Source organism: Trichechus manatus, unplaced genomic scaffold, assembly GCF_000243295.1.
Source record: "Trichechus manatus latirostris isolate Lorelei unplaced genomic scaffold, TriManLat1.0 scaffold00106, whole genome shotgun sequence".
Taxonomy (NCBI): domain Eukaryota; kingdom Metazoa; phylum Chordata; class Mammalia; order Sirenia; family Trichechidae; genus Trichechus; species Trichechus manatus.
In genome coordinates this window covers 6359461-6386146 of record NW_004444042.1, presented here as the reverse complement: position 1 = coordinate 6386146, position 26686 = coordinate 6359461, and the positions used below count along the sequence as shown (strand labels likewise).

General features: G+C 39.6%; 2 protein-coding genes across 6 annotated transcripts in view; one reads left to right on the top strand and one right to left on the bottom strand.

Moving 5' to 3' along the window:
- Nucleotides 1-1197: 1197 nt before the first annotated feature.
- AP3M1 (adaptor related protein complex 3 subunit mu 1) lies at nt 1198-23281 on the bottom strand. 5 transcript variants are annotated; one of them, XM_004383212.3, is made up of 9 exons: nt 23035-23281; nt 13469-13744; nt 12218-12389; nt 8495-8632; nt 7376-7461; nt 6549-6682; nt 5471-5678; nt 3833-3977; nt 1198-3352 (listed from the first exon to the last, which is right to left on the bottom strand). In XM_004383212.3, the coding sequence occupies exons 2-9, from the start codon at nt 13739-13741 to the stop codon at nt 3252-3254; spliced, it is 1257 nt and encodes a 418-aa protein (XP_004383269.1). In that variant the 5' UTR covers nt 13742-13744; nt 23035-23281; the 3' UTR covers nt 1198-3251. The 5 variants fall into 5 exon arrangements, 4 of the variants coding, with proteins under 4 accessions (XP_004383269.1, XP_023593441.1, XP_023593440.1 ...); XM_023737673.1 differs by lacking the exon at nt 23035-23281 and adding an exon at nt 22677-22924; XM_023737672.1 differs by lacking the exon at nt 23035-23281 and adding an exon at nt 22308-22664.
- Nucleotides 23282-23508: 227 nt separating this feature from the next.
- Nucleotides 23509-26686, top strand: part of ADK (adenosine kinase) — a 555845-nt gene continuing 552667 nt past the window's right edge. The window contains exon 1 of the mRNA XM_004383208.2: nt 23509-23612. Coding sequence (XP_004383265.1) covers nt 23542-23612 — 71 coding nt within the window. The 5' untranslated portion in view covers nt 23509-23541. The remainder of the gene's footprint in view (nt 23613-26686) is intronic.

The window sequence follows — 26686 nt, the reverse complement described above, 5'->3', positions numbered from 1 at the left end:
TTCATCAAAATGTTGGTATTGGAAGAAGCAGAAACCAGCAGTGGTATATTTACTTGACAAGGATCTGTAAAGAGCAACTTTGGGGACTGTACAGTAGGAGGGGAAATGGCAAAGGTAACAGGAAAGCAGCCAGATGATGTGGGACAACCCCCCCCCCCCCCACAGTCTAAGTACTCTGTTTTCATTTTAGAAGATTCCAGCTATTGGTGGAGATCATCACTGTCCCCTAAGCTGTTAAATGTGCAGAAGTACCACAGGTCCATTTTTTCTATTCCAAAGCCCAGTACAGAAAAGTAGGGTTGCCAGGGGGCCACCAGGGCTATGAGGCAGAGCTAGCTTTTGGGGACATATTCCCCTTCTTGCTTGAGGAAGCACTAAGACAGTAGAATTCTTGGGAATAGAGCTGGGGCATCACTGTTTTTCACTTGATTTTCTACTGCTGCCAACTGCATTTATCACTGCTTTAACTTAGGAAAGTTGCTGATCAGAGGCAGATTCTAGCCGGCTTGAGTTAAAAGGAACGTCCAAGGCTACTGAATTAGCTCAGTAATCTCTGAAAACAGTATTCATAGCTTCACTTTTGCCACTTGCGGTATGTTCACTGGTGCTGCCTTCCCGCTACATTATAATTTTGCTGTTTTCTCAAACCACTTGACTCTAATGACAAGAGCAGCATCTTCCAAGAGTCCTGTAGCACCACTTCAGGAATAAATCCATCAGGTGGATGCCCTTTGAATAAATGACAGCAAGTCCCTCATGCAAAAACTGAGTGAGGATCCACTTCATTTGCTCTTGGGATATACTCCCTGAAGAATTTAAAAAGAGGGACAACATCACTGATTTAAAAAAAAAAAAAAGAATCTAGAAAGAGGGGCTATTCTGCAATTAGCCTGAACTCTGTGCTTGAAAAAATATTCCAATACTACTAAATATATATGGACTTTGTAATTGGTAGTTGGTGACGGTGGCTGGGTGACTGAATAGCTTTGATCACTTACTGCTCAAAGTCTTTGGCCAGGAGAGTGAGGCACAGAAACAGTGTGCCCATATGGTGTCACTATACTGTGTGTAGGACAGGAGCACTTGGAAGTGCTGGCAGCTATCCTCACACCTTGCTAAGGAATAAGATCTGATCGTGTTCAGCCTGCTCTGGCACTGAGCCATCCATCAGAGAATGCTCAATCAACAGTCAAGCTAAAAAAAAAAAAAAAATCACCTAGTTGCTTTCATCCTTTTATTGACATTATAGCCAGAGCTAAAGAAAGGATTTACTGGATTCTGTCAAATTAATAAATACAGTAATTTAACTGTGAAAGGAAAAAGTCAATCAGGACAGAAATTTCTAGAGACAAGGGACTCTTGGCACACAATCTGCTTTGTATATAGGAGGAAAATTGAACAGTCCAGGTATGGATGGTTGGGATTAGGGATTCTGTAGAAAGAAAAACAGATGTTCTGATTGCCCTTCTGAGTTAAGAACCCTAAAGAGGGAGACACTGAAAATGAAGCAGTGGAGCTGGGTAAAGGGAATATGTATTTGACAACATCTTGATTTTAGTTACCAATCAGAGATTGGTTACCCTAGAAATTGAGAAGTTGCACAAACTGGCCGTTTGTATCAGATGAAAGCCAAGTTGGGTGGTGAGGCAGTAAAAGGTGAGAATGCTGCTGTGCAGTGGCCATCCCTGCACCAGCACCAACCACTAAGCCCTTGCCAGCAGAAATGGGAGAGTAAGAAGGGCTTTCCTTGGCATGATAAGGGAAAGGGAGTCAGAAACTGAGAACGAAAAGAATGCAGCCACAAGGAGAAGAAACTAACAGCGTAAGTAAGAAAAAGAGGGAAACATGAAGAATAAACACTTATTTTTCAGCCTTTCTCCATTTCTATGTGTCTAATGAGGCAGAATAACTGGGCAAAGACTTCCAAGCCACTGAGGTTGAATGACATGATACTTTAACTGGAGACTGACTAGTAAACCACGATGATCACAATGGTGTCAGCAATGTCACTGAGGATTTTGTTTCTGCCACAGTGTACCATACTTCCATGTACTTTATCAGGACAGAGAGATACCAACAAGTACTCCAGTGACAATTACAACAATAGTTTCAAGAAAGAATCTGAGTAGTAATCTACTGAGATTCTCTGTGTGAGAACCACATAATGCAGAAAAGGAGTTCCCCCTGAAGACAAGGGATGCAGGCAAATTCAGGCCCTTAAGAACAACAACAACCAAAAAGATAAAAGATTAAAAAAAAGACTGAAGACATGAGGCAGGCACATTTCTCTCCTTTTGTTAAACTAGGGCATGAGGCATTTAGGCTAACTATGGTTTAAGTGGTGCTGGATAAGCCTTATAAAACATGAAGATGGCAAAGGTTTCAGCTTCAGTTTCTCTTTTACTGCTTTAATTTGCTTAAGAGCTCAAATGCTTGTGCTTGCAGTAACTTCCTAAAAGAAGTAGTGTTCCCTTTCCTACCTTAATAAAGCATTCACCCCCTTGCTCCAAATGATTTTTACTGTGCTAACAACTGAACCAGTGGCACAAAACTGAGATGGTATTTACTGCAGCAAGGTCCCTGTAAATCAAAATCTGAGTTTTACATAAAAATCTTATTTATAAAAAATACAATACCAAGTACAGTGAGAGTGGAGCATGGAGCAGCAGTGCTCCTTGCCAGGGCCATGTGGAAGTGGCTTTTGCTACAGTGCTTGCTTAATGGCACAAGTGAAAAGCTGAATAAGGCAAACACTTGAAGAGGCAGTTTTCTGTAAACTTCTCAGGGTTGGGTAGAGGGGGATCTTCCTCTGTTGGGACAGATGCTGATTTGGGATGGGCAAGATCAGAAGGTATGACACTTGGTTGCACCTGACACATCACAACACAGGTTAAGACAGCTCCTGCTGGCTGAGACAAGTTCACTTGTTTTAGGAGGGAGGTTATCACTGTAGCCTTCTGCCTTTACTGTCACAGTGTGCAGCATCCAGCTAGTAACCCCTATAGAGAAAATCACCTCCAAAATCTTCCTTAATGAAAAGGTACAAAATAAGCTAAGTCATTAGAAAAGTTTCCTTAGCTTAAAGCTCCTTAAGGACCCTACACTGATTACTAAGCTACTTTGTTAGGGGTGTGCAGCTTGACACAAATGCTTTAACTAGAATATGTATTCCCACCCACTTGGTACCTAATAGTAAAACACTGTAACGACACTTGGAAAACAAACAGATCTTGAAGAATTTTGGCCTCTTCTCATGTCCTCACTTGGAACTTTCCAGCTTTAGTGACATATTTGACTCCTTTAAATGGCTTATACTTCTCCCCATACATGTCCAAGCGGTTTACTTTTAAGCCTGTGTCAAAAAAGAATAGGCAAGGAAAGGAATAAATTATCTTCCTGGTCACACCAATGAATACAGAGTTTGTTTAGCAAGGAGCACTAACTATATGGTAAATCTCTTGACATTTACCAGTGTCCCTTCCACCACTGGGAGGCAATGTTCCTTCTACCATTCACACCTTATGGCATTGTCAGGGTATGGTTTTAGTTAACACTCTCAAGTGGGCAGGCAAAAGTCTTTACAGGGTAATTCTACTTTTCTCTGAGTATGAATGAATCCCTCTTTGGTGCTTCAGTGTGGGTGGGAGTGAGGGAAGCTGCGTGAAATCATTAGTACCTGAGAGGTGAGCACCACAGCACAATATAAAAGGCAAACCAGAATTGTTGTTCTTTCTAAGGAGAGAATGTTAATTACCCTTCTAAGCTTCTAATAGTTGAGCTCTGCAAAACTCAATTACTCTTAAACACAGTCAAACTGATGATACATCCTTACCTGAAATAGCAAGCTGCTGGATCTTGAACTGTATGTTGAGGCTTGGATTCTCTTCTGGCTTGGGTGCTCCAGACTGTAAATTCACCAGTCCTTTAAGACTTGGGAGCTTTTGTGGAGTGATTTTCCCCACATCCCATGTTAGTACCTTAAAAAATAAAGAACAAAAACAATCTGAATGACTTGTCTCAGACAAATGTTCAAAGACAAGGTGATGACATCATAAATTTCTGTACAAAATGAAGCGCACAGTGTCTTAGAAATGAGAGATCAGGGATCTACACTGAGTTTTGCCACTGACTACCTCTGTGACCTTGAATGGGGAAGGAGGGTGAAGAATCAACATTTGCTGAGCATCTACTTTTGGATACAGCACAGTGCTGGGCACTATTCATACATTATCTCAGACACCTGTGAAGTAGATTTTGTCTTTTTACAAATGAGGAACTAAGGCTCATGGAGATCAAATGACTTGCTCAAGGTCACACCACTAGTTAGAGGCAAGGTTGGGATTTGAACCTAAGGCTATCTGAATTCAAATGTTTTTTTCCATTATACCACCTTCACTACTTCTCCCTGGGCCTCAATTTATTTTTCTGTAGAATTAGAAGAATGGCTTAAATCAGTGGTTTTTACCCTTTTAGCTAGGGAACACTTTGTTCAAATGAAATATTAAGTGTGGGAACTTAATAACAGATGAAGTTGAAGCTATTATGGTTGAAGCTGGGGTGAAGGGCCAGGGACCTGGAACCTCCCCTTCACTTCTCAGCCCTGTGTGGTCTCTGGGAGGTTCTTCACATCCTTAGGACTCAGTCAGATGATCTTTAAAATCTTTCATTTATCAGCCAGCTCAATGACTCTGCTGTTGGAAAGAATTAGTTTTCACCCAAGCAGGAAGCTAAAAGAAAATCATCTTTTGGAGCTTCTCTGAAAACCTTCTGCTAGAGGAATGTTTATGGGGGGTTAGGATGCAGCTTTCCAAGCAATATACCCTGTGGAAGAGGATGAAATTATGCTTTTACTTTAGGGAGGGAGGGAAAGGTCTTCATGATCAACTTCCATAGAAGAATTAATAATTTACAGTGATAGCTTCTTACATCCCCATAATGATTTTCTCTTTTTAAAAAGCGTTTACATCTTTCTCATTAAGTAGTGGAATGAATCTCTGGAGTCAGTTGTTAAGGAAAGGCACACTCCAAAAGAGGGCAGAACAAGTCTTGCTGATGCAGCCTCGTCTGTTTACCTACGCAGTCGCAGATCCAAGATACCTTCCCACAGCCAGCGGCACAGTCATCTCTCCAGTTTTTGATAGGCATTTTAGATTAAAGAAGGAGACCTGGTGACACAGTGGTTAAAGAGCTTGGCTGCTAACCGAAAAGTTGGCAGTTTGAACCTAGCAGCCGCTCTGCAGGAGAAAGATGTGGCAGTCGGCTTCGTAAACATTTACAGCCTCGGACAACCTATGGGGCAGTTCTAGTCTGTCCTATAGGGTTGCTATGAGTCAGAATCCACTCAATGGCAGTGGGTTTGGTTTGGTTTGGTTTTGGTCAAATTTAAAGAAGACATTACCCTGTCTTCTCCACCCCCAAATCACAAAGATTGCAGAAACACTTGCTCACTCTTGATCTGAAGTGGCTGTACCTTGGTGACTGGATCAAATGTATAGCTGCCTTGTGTTGGTGTCAGATTCATATTTAGCACAACTTTTGGCATGTGAACTGTCACTGTGATTCCTTCAATAGTTTTTCCCATATTCTGCTTTGGTCCAATTGTAATATCAAATCGGCCACAGGAACTGTTCTCCTTAAAGCTGATGCTATGTTTCACATATACTGGAATTGCCACTAGACTAAAAAAAGAAAGAAAGACACAAAAGCACACACATACATAATTAATGGTGTGGGACAGCTCCAGAGGTGGCCTGAAAACCTGCGTCCAGAGTATCCTACCCTGTCTCTAACCCCAACTACAGGGCCCTACACCTCCAGAACTGCTGATTCAGCATCTGCACAAGGAGCTGAGTACAGCACAGTAGTATCACTGTGCTTGGAACTATGATTTCTGAGCAACAAGTACACAAGTCAAGATAGGAATCTGAAGCTTAATTACCGTATAAACAATTGGGACAAACAGTCCTAGTTTAAAGAAATGAATTAAGATCTCATAGAAAGGTAATGTAAAATTCTATAAATAAAGCAGTTCCTATGTGATAAGTGTCAGGAAATAATTCCTCTGCTTTTTTGTCCTGTCCTGATGTTACCCATATACATCCTGCTATTTTCAAGAGGACAAACAAGCTACACACCACAACACTAAATCACCCATTTAAAACTCAATGCAGAGAAGAGTGACTTGAAGCTGGTTAGCTAGGGGGTGTCCTGGGGAGCTGCATGTAGGTCTGTCTCCCACTGTCAGCCATGGTATAATTATGGCACAGCTTCATGGTTTTGCCTAGGTTTTGCATGATCCAAAATGCTTCTCTCAGCTATGGATTTTAATATGGTCCCATTTACAACTACTCTACACTCTTACGTTTAAGGGGCATGGATTGTTTTAGACATGTGCTTTCACCAGTTTTCCCTTGGTCTCCTGGCAAGCCATGGCTAATGGGAGCACAGGTGAACTCAAGTACCCAACCATCAGAATGAAACAGGGAAGGGAGACTTCTACCCAGCACACTGATAAAGGATGGCAGATTCTGGTTGCTGCATCAACATACTTTTGTGAGCTGACCCGGTATGATATGAGTCGGAAATTTCCATCTGGAGGAATAAACGACAAAACTCTTTCAGATTCCCAACGCTTGAACCGGATGCAAGGGTGGAAGCTGACGTCATCCAGAAGCCTTGGGTTCTGCCAAGAAACAGACAGTCATATTCATACAGCACAATATGGCAACTCCACTCAGACATTATGAAAAATTAGTATGTTCCCTAAAGATAAACTAGTCACATAAGAGTTTGTTATCATGACCACATCAACATAACCTTTTAGTTTATAACTATTTATAACTATTTATACTATAACTATTTATTTTACATGTATTATTTTATTTGAATTTCAATAACTCTAGAAGATAAAAAAAAAAAGCAAATACTATTATTTCCATTTCACAGATTAAAAAACTGAAGTTCAAAGAGCTTAAAGTCAAGACAAATTAGTGGCAGAGATAGCACCAAAACTCAGTTTTCTTGATTATTCTTAGCAGTGTGTCATGCCAAGTCTAAAAATGATGCAACAGACTAATGCCTTTTCATACCAGCAAAGCAAGAAGTTATTCCATAAAAATGACACTGCAGATTTGCAGAATTAAGTCAGCCAATTTAAGCCACTTATAGCACACTTAGGCAAAGAACTTTCTACAGCCTTTCCATAAAGGTCATGCTTATCATGTAAACTACTGTCCTGGGCAGCTGTAGCAGCAATATTTCTGAGATAATCCTTTGCAATCTGAGATGCAAACTTGTCTTAGTGTTTATCATTTCATTTAGTACTTCATATGTAGTACGCATGCAAGAGGTTACATAACAGGAGAGTAAAACTTACCATGAAAGAAAGGGAAAGATCAGGCATCCCAGACAGCTTAATACAAGCATCAATGACCCCCTGAATTTCTGCAAAGACTGTAGATCCTGAAGACAGAAAGAAAAAGGTGATAGCATCAATGGAATCTGGGTCTTTATTAGGGCTATCACTGTATCTGGAGTAATGGAGATACCTGCTGGGTGTCAGACTTACTGAAAGCTTTGCAACTCTATTAATGGGTCAGTGGACAGAGGATCCATTACACCAGTTAGACAGCTTCTTCACTGAGTGCCATGGCCTGTACCTAACTCTGGTTAAAATATGATAATTCTAAGGAAAATCAAACCTGTCTCCTTCACAGAGTGTAATGACTGCCTGCTGGATACTGAGCTTAAAATATAAATAGGAGTCATGATCTATTATTCTGTAAGATGGAACGTTAATAACGAAAAGGGCACTGAAGAAGAGATACTGACTATAATTCATAACAACTCTGCATCATACACAAAGTAGCTGTGTGACCTCAGTTTCCTTCTGTATAAAATACAAGGGTTGGACTAGATGAAATTTTATGATTCTAACAATACTTCCATTTTGTCTGGTTAAAAAAACTTTCTAGACTAGTACTGCACATAAAGTGGTAACAAAAGCATGGTATATGGTCCTTGTTGCTAGGTGCCGTCAAGTAGATTTTCGACTCAGAGATACAATGTGACAGTAGAACTGCCTCATAGGGTTTTCTAGGCTGTAATCTTCATGGGAGCAAATCATCAGGTCTTTTCTCCTGCGAAGCTGCTGGGTGGGCTGGAACTGCCAACCGACTGTGCCATCAGGACTCCTTTTGGTATATGGTAGATACTCAATAAATGTTAGAGTGAATAAACGGCAAGAGGGAGAGGTATACACGGTAATAACAGGCTTAAAATCAGGCAGCATGAGACCTCATTTTCAAATGTTTGGCAGATCTCAACTAGTGGTTATGAAAATATGTAACCTATGGGCAAAATAAACAGATTTTTAAATCACAGGAAAACAAATGCCTTTCCTCATAAGCCATACTGCCAAGGGATTTCAATTTTCTATTCAGCTTGTGTCAGCTGAATTGTTTTTCCCTAAATAAGATCACTTACACACAATTACCTGATTTATCTATAATTGCATCTATTTCTTCAACAACATCAAAATAGGCTTCATTGTTTGTGTACTTTACTCCTGCCCGGCGCCACGGGATGTTGGACAGCTGCCCAGTGGGGAGTGTGTCCCCAACATTACTACTGCCTAGAAACCAGAAAAGAAGCAGCACAGAACGGTCATTAGAAAAGCTACTGACAGAAAAAATGAATGTTAGCAGCTTCTTCGATACTTGGATTTTTCTTTATTGTACAGTTGTGGATGGTTTCCAGAATTGCCAGCAATATCCCATACCAATATGATCAAATTTCTACAAGACAGAAATAGGCCATGTGGTCCTCTGTCTACCTGCCAAACCAGGTTAAATTTATTTACTTACCTTTTGCTTCCTGTGTATTAACAGTAACCTAACCTAATTCCAACAGCTAAACAAAATCTCATCCTGCTGCTACTGATGAAAAAGAAGCTGGCTGTTTCAAAACTTTCTGCTGATAAAATGTCTCCACTGAGAATACAAAGTGATAAGTAGGCCGTTTGGTATAATTCTACATGAGATGCTGCCAAGCAGGCCTCAGTGGAGTAACAGGAAAAAACATACTCTGGCTTTTTCCCATTTTAAGGTCAGCACACCCATATAGACACAATATGGCTAATATCCTTGAAAATTCAGAAATAAGTCCAAAACACATATCCTTGAGCTGTGACATATTTAACATTTTCATTAATTTACATTTCAAAAGTATACGTTTAATAAATATGGAAAGTTCAGAAAAGTGGTAAAAAAAATCATCTATCTTCTTATCACCAAAACACAATCACCATAAACATTTTAGTTGTAATCACACTGTATATGCAACTTTGTAGTCTGCTTATGGTTCGTGTTCATGCCTTCTAGAATAAGCTTCAAAAAACAATGCTTTAATCATGTTATCTTCCTGCTCAAAACCTTGGATGTTTCCCCACTGCCTTTATGATAAAAACTAAATATTCAGCCTAGCATTCAAGGACTTCCTCAACTTTCCTTTTTCTCTCTCACTACTCAACCAAAAGGTCAGCAGTTCTAATCCACCAGCCGCTCCTTGGAAACCCTATAGGGCAGTTCTACTCTGTCCTGTAGGGTCGCTATGAGTCTGAAGCCACTCGACAGTACACACCACCACCACTCAACCTAAAAGCAGCCTTTGCTTCAGCTAAACTGGTTAATACATCTCATTTTTATGTGCTTTTTCTTATCTGTGAATAATGGTCTCACTCCTCCCTTTCTTACTAAATTCTACTGATTCTCAGGGCCCTGCCCTAGGGCCACTTACTCCATTTCCCTGCCTTAGGGCCACTCACTCCAGTTCCCTTGAACCACTGAACCATTCCCTTGGATTTTATAATATATTGCCTTATAGATGTGTATTATATTTTCTTCTTTCTCTATTTTAGTGACTTTTTTTCTGACTATAAAATACATATTCATTTGGAGAATTAGAAAGCGTAAAGCAAAAATAAAGAACAGGTATTTCCATAGCTGGAGACAATCACTGGAAACATTTTAGAGCTTTTTTCTCTATGTATAATTAAGAATAATTTGCTATGGTTTTGTGTTTTTTTAATTTAATATTATGTGTACTTTCCAATGTCACTACATTGGCTATAAAATATGGAACTGCTTCTTAAAATTTTGTACTGTTATTTACTTAAAAAAATTTTTTTTTTCTGCTCTCCCACGCAGATTGTTAAGTTTTAAGAGCACAGAAATCTCTATTTCTTTGAATTTCTCCTGACATTTAGCTTTGTACAGAGAATAAAGAGCTGCTGAATGTTATTTCTTATAGGCTTCTCTCTCTCTCTTTTAAACTTTTTATTTTTTAATTTTATTGTGCTTTAAGTGAAAGTTTACAGTGCAAATTAGTTTCTCATTCAAAAATTTATATGCAAATTGTTGTGTGACATTGGTTGCAATCCCTGCAATGTGTCAGCACTCTCCCCCTTTCCACCCTGGGTTCCGCATGTCCATTCATCCAGTTTTCCTGTCCCTTCCTGCCTTCTCAACTTTGGACAGGGGTTTCCCATTTGGTCTCTCATTTACTTGATTGAATTAAGCAGCAGTTTCCTCATGTGTGTTATTGTTTATTTTATAGGCCTGTCTAATCTTTGGCTGAAAGGTGGACTTCAAGAGCGACTTCAGCTCTGAGTTAGTAGGGTGTCTAGGAGCCATAATCTCGGGGGTTCCTCCAATCTGTCAGACCAGTAAGTCTGGTCTTTTTTCTGAGATTTTGAATTTCATTCTACATTTTTCTCCTGATCTGTCTGGGACCCTCTATTACTGTGATCTCTGTCAAAGTGGTCGGTGGTGGTAGCTGGGTGCCATCTAGTCCTGAGCTCAGGCTGGTGGAGGCTGTGGTTCGTATGGTCCATTGGTCCTTTGGACTAATATTTTCCTTGTGACTTTGGTTTTCTTCATTCTCCTTTGCTCCGGACGGGATGGGACCAATAGATATATCTGAGATGGCTGCTTGCAAGCTTTTAAGACCCCAGAGGCTACTCACAAAGGTATTATGTAGAACATTTTCTTTATGAACTATGTCATGCCAATTGACCTAGATGTCCCCTGAAATCATGGTCCCTAGCCCTCAGTCCCAGTAACTCGGTTCCTCAAGGTGTTTGGATGTGTCTAGGAAGCTTCTATGACTTTGCCTTGGTCAAGTTGTGCTGACTTCCCCTATACTGTGTGTTGTCTTTCCCCTCACCAACGTCAACACTTGTCTATTATCTAGCTAGTGTTTTTCCCTCCCCACCCATCCTCTCCCTACTAACCATCAAAGTTTGTCTTTTTCTGTGTGTAAACCTTTTCCTGAGTTTTTATAATAGTGGTCTCATACAGTATTTGTCCTTTTGTGATTGACTTATTTCACTCAGCATAACACCCTTCAGATTCATCCATGTTGTGTGATGGTTCTGGGTTCATCATTGTTCCATTGTATGTATGCCCCATAATTTGTTTATCCATTCATCTGTTGTTGAGCACTTAGGTTGTTTCCATTGTTTTGCTACTGTGAATAATGCTGCAATGAACATGGGTGTCCATATGTCTATTTGTGTGATGGCTCTTATTTCTCTAGGATTGCTGGATCTATGGTATGTCAATTTCTAGCTTTTTAAGGAGGCACCATATCGTTTTCCACAGTGGATGTTGCATTTTACATTCCCACCAGCAGTGCGTAAGAGTTCCAATCTCCCTACAACTTCTCCAACATTTGTTATTGTTTTTTTTGATTAGTGCCAGTAATGTCAGGGCGAGATGGTAGCTTATTGCAGTTCTGATTTGCATTTCTCTAAGAGCTATTAATTGTGAGCATTTCCTCATGTGTCTGTTAGCCACCTAAATGTCTTCTTTGGTGAAGTGTCTGTTCATATCCTTTGCCTATTTTTTAGTTGGATTACTTATCTTTTTGTTGTTGAAGTGTCTTATAGGCTTTTCTTGCCCCATTTTTAGGCTAATGCACTGGAGAGGGGTTTACAATGGTAGACGGTATAGCTGGAGCGGCATACAACATTTCATAGAAATCTTTCTCTAAAAAATGACCTCGTCTTTCTCCATGAAAAGAAGTACACATCCATTTTAATATTATCACTAACTTCAATTCCAGCCAAACTGGACTACCTGAATAAGATAATAAGCAGCAGTGAATTGTTTATAAATTTTTAACTGCTCAGTTCCTAATAGAATACTTTTCACCTTACCTGTAATAGAGTTGACGACAGAACGTAGAATTGTTGGTGGTTTAATCAGTTCTTTCAAAATGTTGGATTCAGTAGCCAGTGGAAACCCATTGTCTAACATTTCTTCCAAGAGCTCATACACTATGACCACATTATCCTTAATTGCAGCCTCCGAACACTCACCAAAGTAGTCCTAAGAAAACGGCCATAAAATTGCACAAGAGAAGGCATGAAGAAAGGCTTAGCAAATGCTTTCTGTTCTAAAGTATAACTTAGATTAGCATAATTCACTAAAATGTTGGAAATATGTAAAACAGAGAGAAAAAACCTCTATAGTCCTATACACCCACTCCTCACTTATCAACACGGCTAGGTTCCAAAGACCAGGTTATGTGAAAACTGGCTTTATGTGAAAATGGAGGATGACCACTTCATTACATAACTACCAGATTACATCATTACATAACGCCAAATACATCACTGCATAACTGCCAAACCACTGAGAATCATGGCCTAGCCAAGCTGACACATAACCTTAACCATCACAGCCAGCGTTACTGTTACTCTTGCCTCACACCTTGGCATTTGTTACTGCCAGACGTATGTTGTTAATGCGCAAAAGAGTCGGACAGTAATTCTTTTACTATTGTAAATGTGGTATGTCGGATAATGAGATAGTCAATAATGAGGAGTAGGTGTATATTATTCCTCAATATTTTCTTAATATTTTTAGACAAATTAAGAATTGAATTTTCATTAAATTTTGTGCCAGAAAGTACAATGAGATATTAGACAGGAATGTGTGACCCATAAACTTCATTTGCCTTGATTAGCTGCCTCAAAACACACATAAATGAGTTTTAAATTTTTTGGTATATTTAGGAAGACAAAAGGGAAAGTAACAAAATATAAATATTAGAAGAGTTTGTGACCCATAAAAACCATCTTGGGACCACGAAGAAAGCTGTGTGTGGAGGATACTACTGTTTCCTGACGACAGTAATTTACACCCACACCCACGGTTTCCATGACCAGGAAACTGCTCTGTTATTCTAAAATAGTGAATATACTGCCTTATAAATCTATGAGTGCCACTGTATACCCTACAGAAAAAGGCTTATGAATCTGTTTATTTAAAAAGAAGAAAAAGAGAGACAACATATCTAAAGCTGGTAAACTGAAGAATATAATCACGTTGCCATATAATGCACTTTCTCCACCCCCCAACTAATCTGGGTAATTTAAGTTCAAAAGGTTTGATGAATAACTGACCTGAAAGGTGTCAGCAACTCTATGTAGGAACTCAATTACAAACAGAGGTGGCACTTCAGTCTGTATGACAGACACAAAGAAGAGCTTATCCCGGTAGATACTGATGAGGTAGTGGTGAGGTGTTGAAATGACAGGTGGTACATTTTCAACATCAGCAGCTTTCTCCTGAGCTTCAAAGAAATAATCACAGACAGACTGGCTTACAACGCTCTTCCAGTGCTTCTCTAGAAATATGTCACCGGAACAGTTTATGAGAAATAGACTGTGGATCATTTTCTGTGAGAAAAAAAGTTTATATTTATTACACATCAAAAAGTATTCTTGTATTACCCTAAAACCAAAATCAGACAAAGACTTCATAAGAAAACTACAGACCAGTATCCCTTGTGAATATGGATACAAAAACTCAGCAAAACACTAGTAAATAGAATCCAGCAACATATAAAAAGGATTATACACCACGTCCAAGTGGGTTTATCCCAGTAACGCAAGGTTGGTTCAACATATGCAAGTCAATCAATGTAATACACAGAGTTAATATAACAAAGGACAAAAAACAAATGATTATCTCAGTAGGAACAGAAAAAGCTTTCGACAAAACGCAACAGCCTTTCTTTATATATATATATAAAAAAAAAACGCAACAAACTTAGAAAGGGATTTTCTCAACCTGATACAGGGCATCTATGAAAATCCCACAGCTAACATCATACTCAATGGTGAAAGACTGAATGCTTTCCCCGCAAGATCAGGAACAAGATAAGGATGTCTGTTCTTGCCACTTCTAATCAATATTGTACAGAAGGTTCTAGCCAGGGCAATTAGGCAAGTCAGCGAAATAAGGATTCCAGATTATAAAGGAAAAAATAAAAATATCTCTATTTACACGACATGATCTTATGTATAGCAAATCTTAAGAAATCCACTAAAAATATTACTAGCACTAGTAAATGAGTTGAGGAAGGTTGCAGGATACAAGATTAATATACAAAAATCAATTGTATTTCTATTCACTAGCAATAAACAATCTGAAAATGAAATTAAGAAAATAATTCCATTTATAATAGCATCTAAAATAATAAAGTAACAAGGAATAAATTTAACAAAAGAAATGCAAGATTTGCACACTGAACATTAAAAATATCATTGAAAGAAATTAAAAAAGATCTAAATAAGCAGAAAGACATTCCATGTTCGTGGACTGGGAGATTTAATATTGTTAAGATGGCAATACACCCCAAACTCATCTTCAAATTCAAGGCAACCTTATCAAAACTCCTGTTGCCTTTTTTGTGATAACTGACAGGTTGATCCTAAAATTCATATGGAAATGAAAATGACCCAGAATAGCCAAAACAATCTTGAAAAAAAAAGAAGAAAGTTGGAGGAGTCACATGCTCCAATTTTAAAGCTACTAGAAAGCAACAGTAATCAAGACTGTGTGGTACTGGCATAAGGACAGACATATAAATCAACGAAATAAAATTGAGAATTCAGAAATAAACCCATATATCTATGGCCCAATTGACTTTTCACAAGGATACCAAGATCACTCAACTTTTTATTCTGAAACAATTTTATATCTACAGAAGAGTTGCAAAGATAGTCCAGAGCTCCCATGTACATTTCACTCAGCTTCCCCCAATGTCAACACTTTACATAACTGTGGTACATTTATCAAAACTAGAAAATTAATATTGGTCTAATACTAATAACTATAGATTTTACTTGGATTTCCCTAGCGTCAAGTAAAATTTTGAGTAACATTGTTCAAAGTTTTCATTTTGAATTTCCATTAACTTGTCTGAGACTACAATAATGGCCTTGGGAGATATTTGAAATATTTTCCCCTAAATGGCCTCAATTGTTTGTTTTCAAATTTTATTGTGGTAAAACATATATAACAAAAAGTTTGCAATTTAACCATTTTAAGTGTGCAATTTAGTGACACTAATTAGATTCACCATGTTGTGCAACCATCACCACTACCCATCTCCAAGTCTCCCATTATCCCAAACAGAAACTCAGCACCCTTGAAACATGTTCCCATTCTCCCCTCCCCAGTCCCTGACAATCACCAATATACTCGTCTTTATGCATTTGCCTATATTCTAGATATTTCATAAAGTGGGATCATACAATATTTGTCCTTTTGTGTCTGATGTATTTCACTCAGCATAATGTTTTCAAGGTTTGTCCATGTTGTAGCATGTATCAGAATGTCTTTTCTTTTTATGGATGAATCATATTTCATTGTATGTATATACAACATTTTAGTTTACCCATTCATTTGCTGATAGACACTTGGGTTGTTTCCACTAGCTTTGTAGTAAGTTTTGAAATTGTGAAGTGTGAGTCCTCCTACTTTGTTCTTTTTCAAGGTTGTTCTGGCTACTTGGGACCCCTCGCAATTACGTATGAATTTGAAGATTGGCCTTTCCATTTCTACATAAAAGGCTGTTGCAATTTTGATAGGAACTGCATTCAATCTGCAGATTTCTTTGAACAGTACTGATATCTTAACAATACTAAGCATTCAATCCATGAACACAGGGTGTTTGTCCATTTACTTAGGTCTTCTTTGATTTCTTTCGGCCACGTTTTATAGTTTTCAGTGTATAAGTCTTTGCCCTCCCTGGTTAAATTTATTCCTAGGTTATTTTACTATTTTAGATACTATTGTAGTTAGAAATCATTTTCTTAATTTTAAGATTGTTCATTGCTGGTATATAGAAACAATTGATTTCTGTGTGTTGACCTTGTACCCTGGAACTTTGATGAATTCATTAGCTCTAGTAGCTTTCTTGTGGAATCTATGGAATTTTTCTATATATAGGATCATGTCATGTACAGATAGTTTTAATTCTTCCTTTCCAACTTGGATGCCTTTTATTTCTTTTTCTTGCCTAACTGATGACTAGAACTTCCAGTATAATATACAGCAGCAGTGGTGAAAGCAGGAATCCTTGTCTTGTTTGTTCCTGATCTTACGGGGAAAGCTTTCAGTCTTTCACAACTGAGTATGATGTTAGCTGTGGATTTTTCATAGATGGCTTTTATCATACTGACAAATTTTCCTTCTATTCCTAGTTTGCTGAGTGTTAAAAAAAAATTAATAACTTGTGAAACACATAAGAATATTTGTAACAGCCAAAATTTGCAACAACTCAAATGTTTAATAGTACAATGAAAAAAATAAACTGTAGCACATATATAAAATACTACAGAGCAATGAAAATGAAAAAACTACCATTAAATACAACATAGATGAATCTTACAAACATAATGCTGAAGAAACAAATGCAGATACAAAAAAATGCATACTGTATGATTCCATTTATAAGAAGCTCTAGGGCAGGCAAAACTAATCTATGGCGTAAGAAATAGTTTCCTTTGTAGAGGATGGTGAGGGTAGTGACTGAGGAGAGCATGGTGGGGGGGGGGGTGCTGATAATCTTTTGTTTTGATCTTGGTGATGGTTACATGCTGCATTCATTTTGTGATAATTCACTGGGCGTAACATTATCATTTGTACACTTTCTGAGTGTCAATTAAAAACTTTATTTAAAATTTTATTTTCCTCACAATACAGGGAACACTAGAAAAATGTCTAATTATCTTAACTTGTCCCTTTCTTTTGTATGGATATTATCAGTAGCAGGTGCTTAGTCTAGTGGTCTAATCATTCAACATAACAGTTTAATAGTATGAATTTAAAATCTGTAAATACAGTTTCTGTGCATGAAGATAAATGTCAATGAAGGAGCAAAGGAAAACTTTCTAGAATTGAGTCATTCAATTATGTTGACACAGAAAACAATGACATCAACCTGACCAGCTCTTTTTAGAGGAAATGCAGTCATTTATTTTATGAAAACAGCTGACATTTAAAAAATATACCCTTCCCAGTTGGCACATGTTCATCAGCTATCAGGCAAATAATACTAAGACATTTGTATTAGTAATCATCATATTTTAGAGTATAAACGCTGTTAATAGTGTACGGTTCCCGTTTGTTAGGGGGAAAAAAAATGTTTCTTGTTTTCAAAGCCACCTCTATTGAGCCAAGCAATCAACCTGAGTTAGCACCAATAAATTCTGACACCTTAGGCTTGGGACCTGCTAAAATTTTCCAGATTAACATCTGGAACCTGCTAAATTTTTCTACTTTATGCAGTCATATGTTTTCTGTCAGCCTTATATTTCTTTTTGGGTATCAAAATAGTTATCACTGGAATATATAGGTTTGATATACAGGACCTCATGACTTTAAGTATAACCTGAGCTGTTATATAAAGTGTGGCTTTATGAGTAGAGGTACTGTAATCAACTCAGTGAAACTCACTTTGTGAGTACTACAGGTGAGCCTGCTGTGGCCTATGGCATCCTTTGTGAAAAATTAATCATTTAGCTTCATTCAGAGTGTTTTATTCACTGAAGACAAATGAACTAATAATATATAAAATCCATCAAGTACTTACTGTGGGCCAGCCATTATATTTTACCTACATTATCTCATTTATTCATCACAATGACTCTATGCTACAAATACTGTTCTCATCCCCATTTTACAATTAAGACAATTAAATCTTAGAAAAGTTAAGTCAATTACCTAAGATCAACAGTAAGTGTCAGATGCAGGATTCAAAACCTGATCCATTTGAATCCCGAGTTCCTGCTCTTACCTGCCTCTTAGTGACTAATTATTAGGAACCCGCTCTTACACAGCACCGTTGAATAGGATTTTTTGCAATGATGGAAAGGTCCTATATTTGTACTGTCCAATACCATAGCCACAACCTGCATATGGCTATTAATATTAAGCACATGAAATACACAGTGCAACTAAGGAACTGAATTTTTAATTCTAATTAATTTAAATAACCACATATGGCTACTGGTTCCTGTATTGAACAGTGTAGCAAATGGACTGTTTGAACTTAAGATTTAAGAGGAAGAGTTGAAGGATATGCCTTCATGTGTTCTAGTTTTTATGCTGAGAAAGTTTAATAAATTGTTTAGAGTAAAAATTATATCTAAAAGAGCTGACAGAGGATATTTTCTTAAAACATTGATCCTAAAGTAAGTATAGTTCACATGGATCTGTGGTATTCCACTGTCACAATGTTGTTGTTGTTAGCTGCTGTCAGTTTTGACATATAGGGACCCCCATATGACACAGTAGAACTACCCCATAGGGTTTTCCTGGCTGTGATCTTTACGGAAGCATATTGCCAAGTCTCTCTCTCACACAGCCACTGGATAGGTTTGAACCGCCAGCCTTTTCACTAGCAGCTGATCGCTTAACCATCTGCACCATTGGGGCTACACAATACACCCTGAAAAAAATGTGCTTGTTCTTGAAGCAAGTCCTTTTTGTAGTCTCTTTATTTTAGGTCCAGAGCTCTGTTCATTCTCTTAAGCTGGTGAAAAAATTCTTTCCAGGAAAAGTTCCCACCGAAGTTGTTTTTACTGGTAGTAGTTGAGGACTCATAAGAAAACAGTAAGTTAAATCAGCAGTCTGGATTTACTGTTGTTATCCTTAGTGCTGAGATCAAAGCATAATACCTGTAGCTCTCAACGGTACTTAGCTTTAAAATCCATCTTAATCTTCTATAATAGAAAAAGAGAGCTTTTTTTTTTCTATCCGTATTATGACCTGGGCCTAACACAAGACAATGAAATAATTAAACACCACCTGCAGCAGTGTAAATTAAGCCTGTTTCTTTAGCTACTTACCTTTTAGTAGCTGCACTTACTTCTTTATTTTAATCAACTTTCTGGGAAAGCTCTATACTCACCACCATCACAACCATCTTTTTTATTTTAGTGACTTATGAGTCATAAAACAATTCCCTTATTATTTTAAAGCCACTAAAGAACCTGCGTTCAGACTCAGTCCAACAGCTTAAATACTTGTATATCCTATTTACCAAATGTTGAACAAACTCATTCTGCTGATTCACAAACAATGCAATTATAACAGTCAAAATATCCTGAGAAGACACTATCTAAAAAAGAAAATGTATTCCTTCTATGTATAACAGGTGAGAGAATGAGATCAGAAAAGATTCTTACCCAATAACTTAACCATTTCTTCATTCAACAAATAGTTTTGAGTCCTTTTTATACACTAGGCATTGGGGATATAAGGATGAACAAAACAGAGTCCCTGCATTCACAGCATTTAGGGTTCAGCAAAGACGACAATTACAGTAAGATGTGACTCCTATTACGACAGGGGAAATACAGTGTGCTATAGGAATCCACAAGGCTTGGAGGTGAGAGAGAACACAAGACAGACAAATTCAGTACAAAAGAGCAAGTTGGATGGTGGAGGGAAGTGGTGAGATGAAAAGATGAAACTGGAGAGGGAAGTAAGCAGAGATTGGTTCATGGAATGCACTGCTAGCCATGCTAAAGATTTTGGACTTTATCCTCAGTGCAACGTAAAGTCATTTTGCATGGTTTATGCAGGGAACTGCCCCATAGGTTTTCCAGGCTGTAATCTTTCCAGAAGCAGGCTGCCGTATCTTTCTGCCCCAGAGCAGCTGGTGGGCTCAAACTGCCAACCTATAGATTAGCAGCCGGGAGCTTGACCATTGCACCACCAGGGAGAAAGATGTGGCAGTCTGCTTCTATAAAGATTTACAGCCTTGGAAACCCTATTAGGCAGTTCTCCTCTGTCCTATAGGGTTGCTGAGTTGACTCGATGGCAATGGGTTTCAGGTTTGGGTATGCAGGGAAATGCTGTGATAAGATTTATATTTGTAGAAAGATTACACTGCTTGCACTATGGAAATTGGGTAACAGGGAAAACTAGATATTGTAACACCAGCTGAATGATGATGGTGGCCTGGACCAGGGTGCTGACAATAGGGATGGAGAAAAATGAAAAGATTAGAGAAACATTTAGGCTTGAGCAAAGATTAGGTAGAGGTGAAGCAGGTACAGGAGAGAAGATGAGGCATTCAGTTCTAGTCCTGTTTAATTTGACCCAATTCTGAGACAACCAAATTTATTCACATGACTATCGTATATTTAGGTCTGATGCTTTGGAGAGACGCCTAGGTCAGAGACAGATTTGTGAGTAATGAAGATTTTCTGTTCATGAGAACTGTAATCATGAGGAGGATGAAACTACAAAGAGAAAATGTGCTCAGTAAGAAGTGAGCTTATGGAAGGAACCCCAATATTTGAGCAGCAGGTGGGTCGAAGTGGTCCGAAAGACTGAGATGTGGCTAAAAGGGCAGAAGAAAAAAAAAAGAGGTGGTGGTGGGTTTTAGTAACTAGAGTGTTTTAGTGTGATTCCAGAAAAATGGAGCGGTAAATAATGTTAAATGGCACCAAGAGGTCAACCTATAAGAAAAAATTGAAAATGTCTGCTGATTTAACAGTTTCTCAACCTTCTTTTCATTATTGCCATCAAAGGGACTTTTTAGAAACTCTCCCTCAAAAGTTTCCCACTATGAAATTTTAATAGGACAACTGTTCTGTACATATGTATATCTGTACTTTATACATAAAGTACAATTTTTTTCACCCTGCAAGAAGCAATTTTCACAAAGAGGACATTGGTGATCTTGGTAATCGAAGTTTCAGTGTAGTTCAGTGGAACGCTGGAAACAGAAGACAGATTGCAGTGGCTAAGAAGTAAATCGCCAGGAATGGGAAAAACAGACATAGGGAGATTGGATGATACATTAAAGAAGTTTAGTGTGAAGGGGATGAAAACACAAAAAAAAGAAAATAAATAGGAGTAGTTCATAAAATGGAGAATATTTTTAGTGCTGAAGGGAAAGTGTGAGTAGAGTGAGGAAAGGCTGATGATGTAGGAGCGATAATAACGGAAAGAAGAGGACCCTGAGAAGGCGGGTGTGTAGGTTTGATTACAGTAAGATGGTGCGTTCTGTTTTCTCTGTGTAATAAGCCCATTGCCATCGAGTTGATTGCAACTCATGGTAACCCCATGCGTTACAGAACAGAACTGAGTTCCATAGGGTTTTCTTGGCTGTAATCTTTAGAGGTAGATCACCACGTTTTTCTTCCATGGCGCTGTTGGGTGAGTTCGAACCACCAACCTTTTGGTTAGTAGTGGAGTGCAAACCACCCGGGGATCGTTCTCTGCGTAAAAAGAGAGAGGGTATTTGCAGAGGGAGAGAGCAGAACTTCTCTTTTCTACAAATGCCTCTTGCTACTCACTTACTGAGAAAGTACTGGGCTACTTAAAATTTCTAGTCGCAACAAATTCCAATAGTATATTATGTTCAATGCTGAGAAACACCAAAAATCATAAGATTCAGTAAGAAAAAGTAATCCTGTTGTAAAGACACCTTTCCTACTAAATATATGCAAACTTTTCGTGATTTTTCACTCATACACTCCACTTTTCCTAGATCTCAATTCTAAGTGTCCTTTTTTCTTTCCAAAGTTAATCCTTCTACTTGTAATCTTGATCTACTTCCCTTCTGTCTCTTTTGGATCTTATCCTCTCTCTTGAAGCTTCAATTTTATTACATTGGTTGCTCGCTTTCTGCCTAAAAACCATCATGTGTCTTGTATTCTTTGAAACAAACCCCAAATTTTTCCCCGCCTTGCCACCATCATTTGCTTCATGCCCCAAATGATGATTAGTCTACACTTGCAGTCTCTTCTCCCACTCACTATTAAAGCACCTCTCTCAAGTAGCCCAGACTTTCTAGTCATCAAATCCAATGACTTTTCCTCAGACTTCAACTTCCTCCTTTGACTCTTACAGCATTTCAAGTCACTGATAACCTTCCCCCAAACAGATATCTCTTACTCTATTACAGGAAACTTCACCTGTTTTGGTTCTTACCTTGGAAGTTTCTTCTTGGTTTAATTCCCAGGCTTGTTTTTTAATCTGTCATCTACCATCCAAGGCACTGTTTCAAACTCGATATATCCCGAACTAAATATGTCATTCGTTCTCCACAAAATTCCTCCTCATGTGAGGTCTCCTAATTTTATGACGGCACCACCTTCTTAGTCATCTAGGCTAAAAGCTTCAACTTTAATTTAAATCCACCAAATCCAATCAGCAACATCGCTCATCACTTTTCTGTACTACTGCCTCCTCTATTTAGATCTCCGTCACCTCTCTTCTGAAGAACTGCAACACCCTCCACACTATATTCCCCACCCCAGGCTCATCCAGGCGCCACCCTCTAACAGGACGTCCGCTCACCTCCCTCAGCAATGTTGCTATCCAAAGCGGAAACCTGGAGCTGAGGTCCGAGTTGCCGGTACTCCAGCTCAGTGCGAGTGACAAGAGCTTTTTTTCCACGCCGGAGCACGGAGAGGGACCCCAATAAGCCTGTACCTCCCGGGCTCGGGAGCCTGAAAACACTGGGCCGCAAAAGCACCGCTTCCTTCCGGCCCTGCTGGCAAGAAAGCCCGGGAGGCCGGGAAGAGGTGCAGCCCCGCCCCATAGCACCAGAGACGCTCCTGCAGCCCAAGTTAGAGTCCGGAGCCCCGGCTATTCAGTTTACTCCCCATTTTCCGAGCTGTCCCCAGCCCGCAGACTCCCCACCCCTCACACTCACCCCGCAACCTGGGCCCGTTAGTGATTCGGCGCCGGGTCCTTTCCGGACCGAGGCTGAGACAGCTGAGAAGGCCGTGAGGACCCCGTAGATGGAGTGCCCAGTAGACTGCCTGATTAATAGCTTCAAAGACACTGAAACTGTGCAGTTTTGGAAGGATTAAATAGTCGGAAAGCCGTTAAATGAGAAGAAAGACGTCTCTTGAAATTTAGGATCTAAATCTTCTAGAACGCCCAGGATATAGAAGAATAGGTGTTCCGCACCATCTGAACTCAGGCGCTCAACCGCAGCCTAGCTCAGCCTGGAATCCTCCTACAGGCAAGGAGGCGGAGTCAAGAAGGGTCAGGTATGGACTTTGGGAAAGAGCCAATGGTTGTTAATGGGAGAGGCAAGGACTGGGAGGAGCCGAGGGGGGCGTGGTTTGGAGACAAGAAGGCGGTAAATCGAGGAGGGGGTGGAGCTACCGAGCCTAGTGGGTGAGGCGCACTCTAGAGCCAAAGTGCGGTGAGCATGAAGATGGCAGCGGCAGAGGGGGAGCCCAAGCCCAAAAAGCTGAAGGTGGAGGCGCCGCGAGCGCTGAGGTGAGCGCTGCCCAACGTGGGGAGGGGGGTGACGGCGGCTGCCGCAGGCCAGGGCCCACGTGGTGTTGCGCTGCCCCAGGGCCGAGTGGTTCCCTGCTGCCTGCCTGGGGCCAGCGCTCTGGACCAGCCTCTTCGGGAGCTGCCCGCGTGGCCACGACTCCTCACCCCTTACCCCTCGCCCGTCGCCCCTCGTCCAGCGCCCGCCCAGTTTGTTTGGCCGAGTCGCCGCCTGCTCCGGAGCGGCTCAGGTTCCGGCTGCCCTTGGCCAATCAGAGCAGGCGGTCGGAGTCCGAGCCGGCGGCCGGCTGGTTGCTGGCGCCACGTGTGAGCCAGGCTGGGCAGGGTCGACCCAGGAGGACCAGACCCGGCCGGAGCAGCGTCCAAAGGCGGGCACCTGTTCTTCCTAGGGGGCTAGCAAGGAAGGAGGCTCTGCGCCTTCTCTACCCAGGGGAAAGGACAGCTACTAACGAATTCTTGGGGATTTTGGCGGGAGGTGTGGCGGAAGGGCGCCTTGTACTTCCTCATCACACACGCTCAGAAAGCCAGCACCTTTGAAGACCTTCTGCTAGGGACCCAGACCCCGTCTCCGAGACATGGCGGGGGAGGCATTTGGCTGAATGGATAGGAAAGGTTTATTATTATTTTTTCTTTGAACTTTTTGGCAACAGTGGAGACAGTTATGTTCCAAGCACCTGCCTCACATGAGATTGATGTTGCAATTTTTACTTATAAAATGTTTATTAAAGTATCCCTTCCTAATAAGTATAAAATACAGCATGCGTAGTCCTTGATGATTTTGAAATGTACGTTAGAAGGTAGTGATTTTTCTACCTAAAAATAGACATATCAAACTGATGTAAAACTATTGGCATATTCCTGATTATACCAGACAAATCCTGCTTTTTCCAACATCACCGTTCTTCACCTTATAAACAAAGCATCATTCACAATTAAAAAGAGAAGGCCACTTAGGGGCCTGGTTCCGTGGTCATGCTTTTTTCAGTGGAGGTTAACCAAATCCCTGCCAGTGCCTTTAATGCATTCCTACTACCCTCAAAGGGTTAGTGTGCCTACCTTGTTGTTAGCTGGCGTCTATTGGGTGGCCCCGACTGGTGGCCACCCCATACACAACTGGAGGAAACATTGCCCAGTCCTGCACCATCTCCATGATCGGTTTCAGATCGGGCCGTTGTGATCCACCTTCCAAACCCAAACCCATCGCCCTTGAGGGCAAACTCATAGTGACCCCAGAGGACAGAGTAGAGCGGCTCTATAGGGTCGCTGTGAGTCGGAATCGACTCTATGGCAACTTTTTTTTTTTTTTTAATCTTTCGGAAGCAGACTGCCACATCTTCCACTGAACGGCCGGTGAGTTCGAACTGCCGACCTTTCGGTTAGCAGCTGAGTGCTTAACTGCAGCGCCACCAGCGCGCCTTCCAGTGATCCACCTTACACCAATAAAATAAACTTAAAAAAAAAAAGAATAAAACAACTCAGGATGTTCTATTTTTATTTTATAGCTTTCAAACTATATTAAGAATAAGGCAAGGAGTTTTGAATCAGACCTACATGAGTTCCAGGCTTGTGCTTTCCCTGCTGCACCCTTTATTAGAGTATTTCCTTTAAAGGACCTTCTTCACAAAGCTTCCTCCACCAAACTGGAAGACAGATACTAGCTTTTTCCTACTGTCCTACTAAACATTAAACCCTTAGAATTTTCCTTAATAAGAGTAATACTTTATAATGCTAATCTATTTGCCATGCGCTTTCCTATTTATTATGTCATTGGACAGCTCGGTGATTTAAGGAAGACAAGACTTACTTCCATTTTACAGATGAGGAAATTGAAGCCCAAATAAAACAATTACTTAAGGAATTGAAATATGAACCCAGGGCATCTGAGTGCAAGTTCATTGATGTTCCAGTGTACTGTGACTGTCTTCATACAACCACCGGAGATATGCTTTAGCATCCTTAAAAATATTGATAAATAATAATGCTTAAATATGTACGTGCCAGACGCTGTTTCAGCACCTTCACCTATTTTAACTCATTCAATCCCCCACAACAGCCCTATAAGGTTCATACTATAATTATCTCCATTTTACCAAGGAGGAAACAGGCAAAGAGATGTTAAGTAACTTGATCAAGCTCAACTATCTAGTAAGTGATAGGGTTGGGATTTGAGTCCAGGCAGTCTGGTTCTAAGTGTGTACTCTTAATTACCATGCTATACTTACTAACTTTAAACAATTTAAAAAGAAAAACTCTAGTGAACTGTTAATTCAATTTTTGTGTCTCTACTTTCTTTTCCGTTTTTTATTAGTGTACATAACTGTTTATGTTGTTACAATCTATGTGCATATGATATATAATAATTCTTATGTATGGTGTATTTTACATGTCATTAGTGTCTATTTAAGTTTATAAAAGTCCTCAGACAACTAAAACTCATTTTATGCAACGTTGACTTAGTGCCACCTGTGGACATGAGCTTAAATTCTTTTGAGGATGAAAATAAAAGATGAGACACTGTTGAGTACTAGGACAAATCTCTTAATTTTGTGCAAATACCTTTTTTTAGATAGTCAGTTCCTACTTTCATTTTATTGGTTTGACTTTAAGGGTCATGGTGTGATAATGCATTGAGTGGTTGGACTGCGTTATCTATGACTTGTTTGATGGTTAAGAGATAGCTACCAGTTTTGGTTAACTCTTTTTTTTTTTTTTAAATACTGGTTTTCAAACTACATCTTGTGTTACAAGGACAGGAAAGTTCCTCATACATTCTTAGCCTGAGAAAACACTGCATAGATTCTCCCATGCACGTACATGAAGTCCAGACAGTTTTCCGTCTACATTGTGTATAACAAGGACAAGAATGTTCCCACAACATTCTTTGAATGAAAATACAGTAGTTTTCCATTCAAGTACATTAAGTCATAATGGTTTTCCAGGTTGTTAAAGCACACCTTTTGTTACGAGCGTGAGAAAGTTCCCAATACATTTTTTTTTTTTTTTAATGATATTTTACTGTTTTCGGTGAAGGTTTACACAGCAGTCAGTTTTGGTTA

Bases quoted from the DNA above. Each gene is read 5' to 3' on its own strand.
- AP3M1 (XM_023737671.1), bottom strand. From the start codon at position 13,828: ATGAAGTCTTTGTCTGATTTTGGTTTTAGGGTAATACAAGAATACTTT. The intron at 12,390-13,468 runs GTCAGTTATTCA...CCGTTTTCTTAG, and splicing joins GAGTTGCTGACACCTTTCAG to GACTACTTTGGTGAGTGTTC. The intron at 6,683-7,375 runs GTAAGTTTTACT...GTTTCTTGGCAG, and splicing joins ATCTTTCCCTTTCTTTCATG to AACCCAAGGCTTCTGGATGA.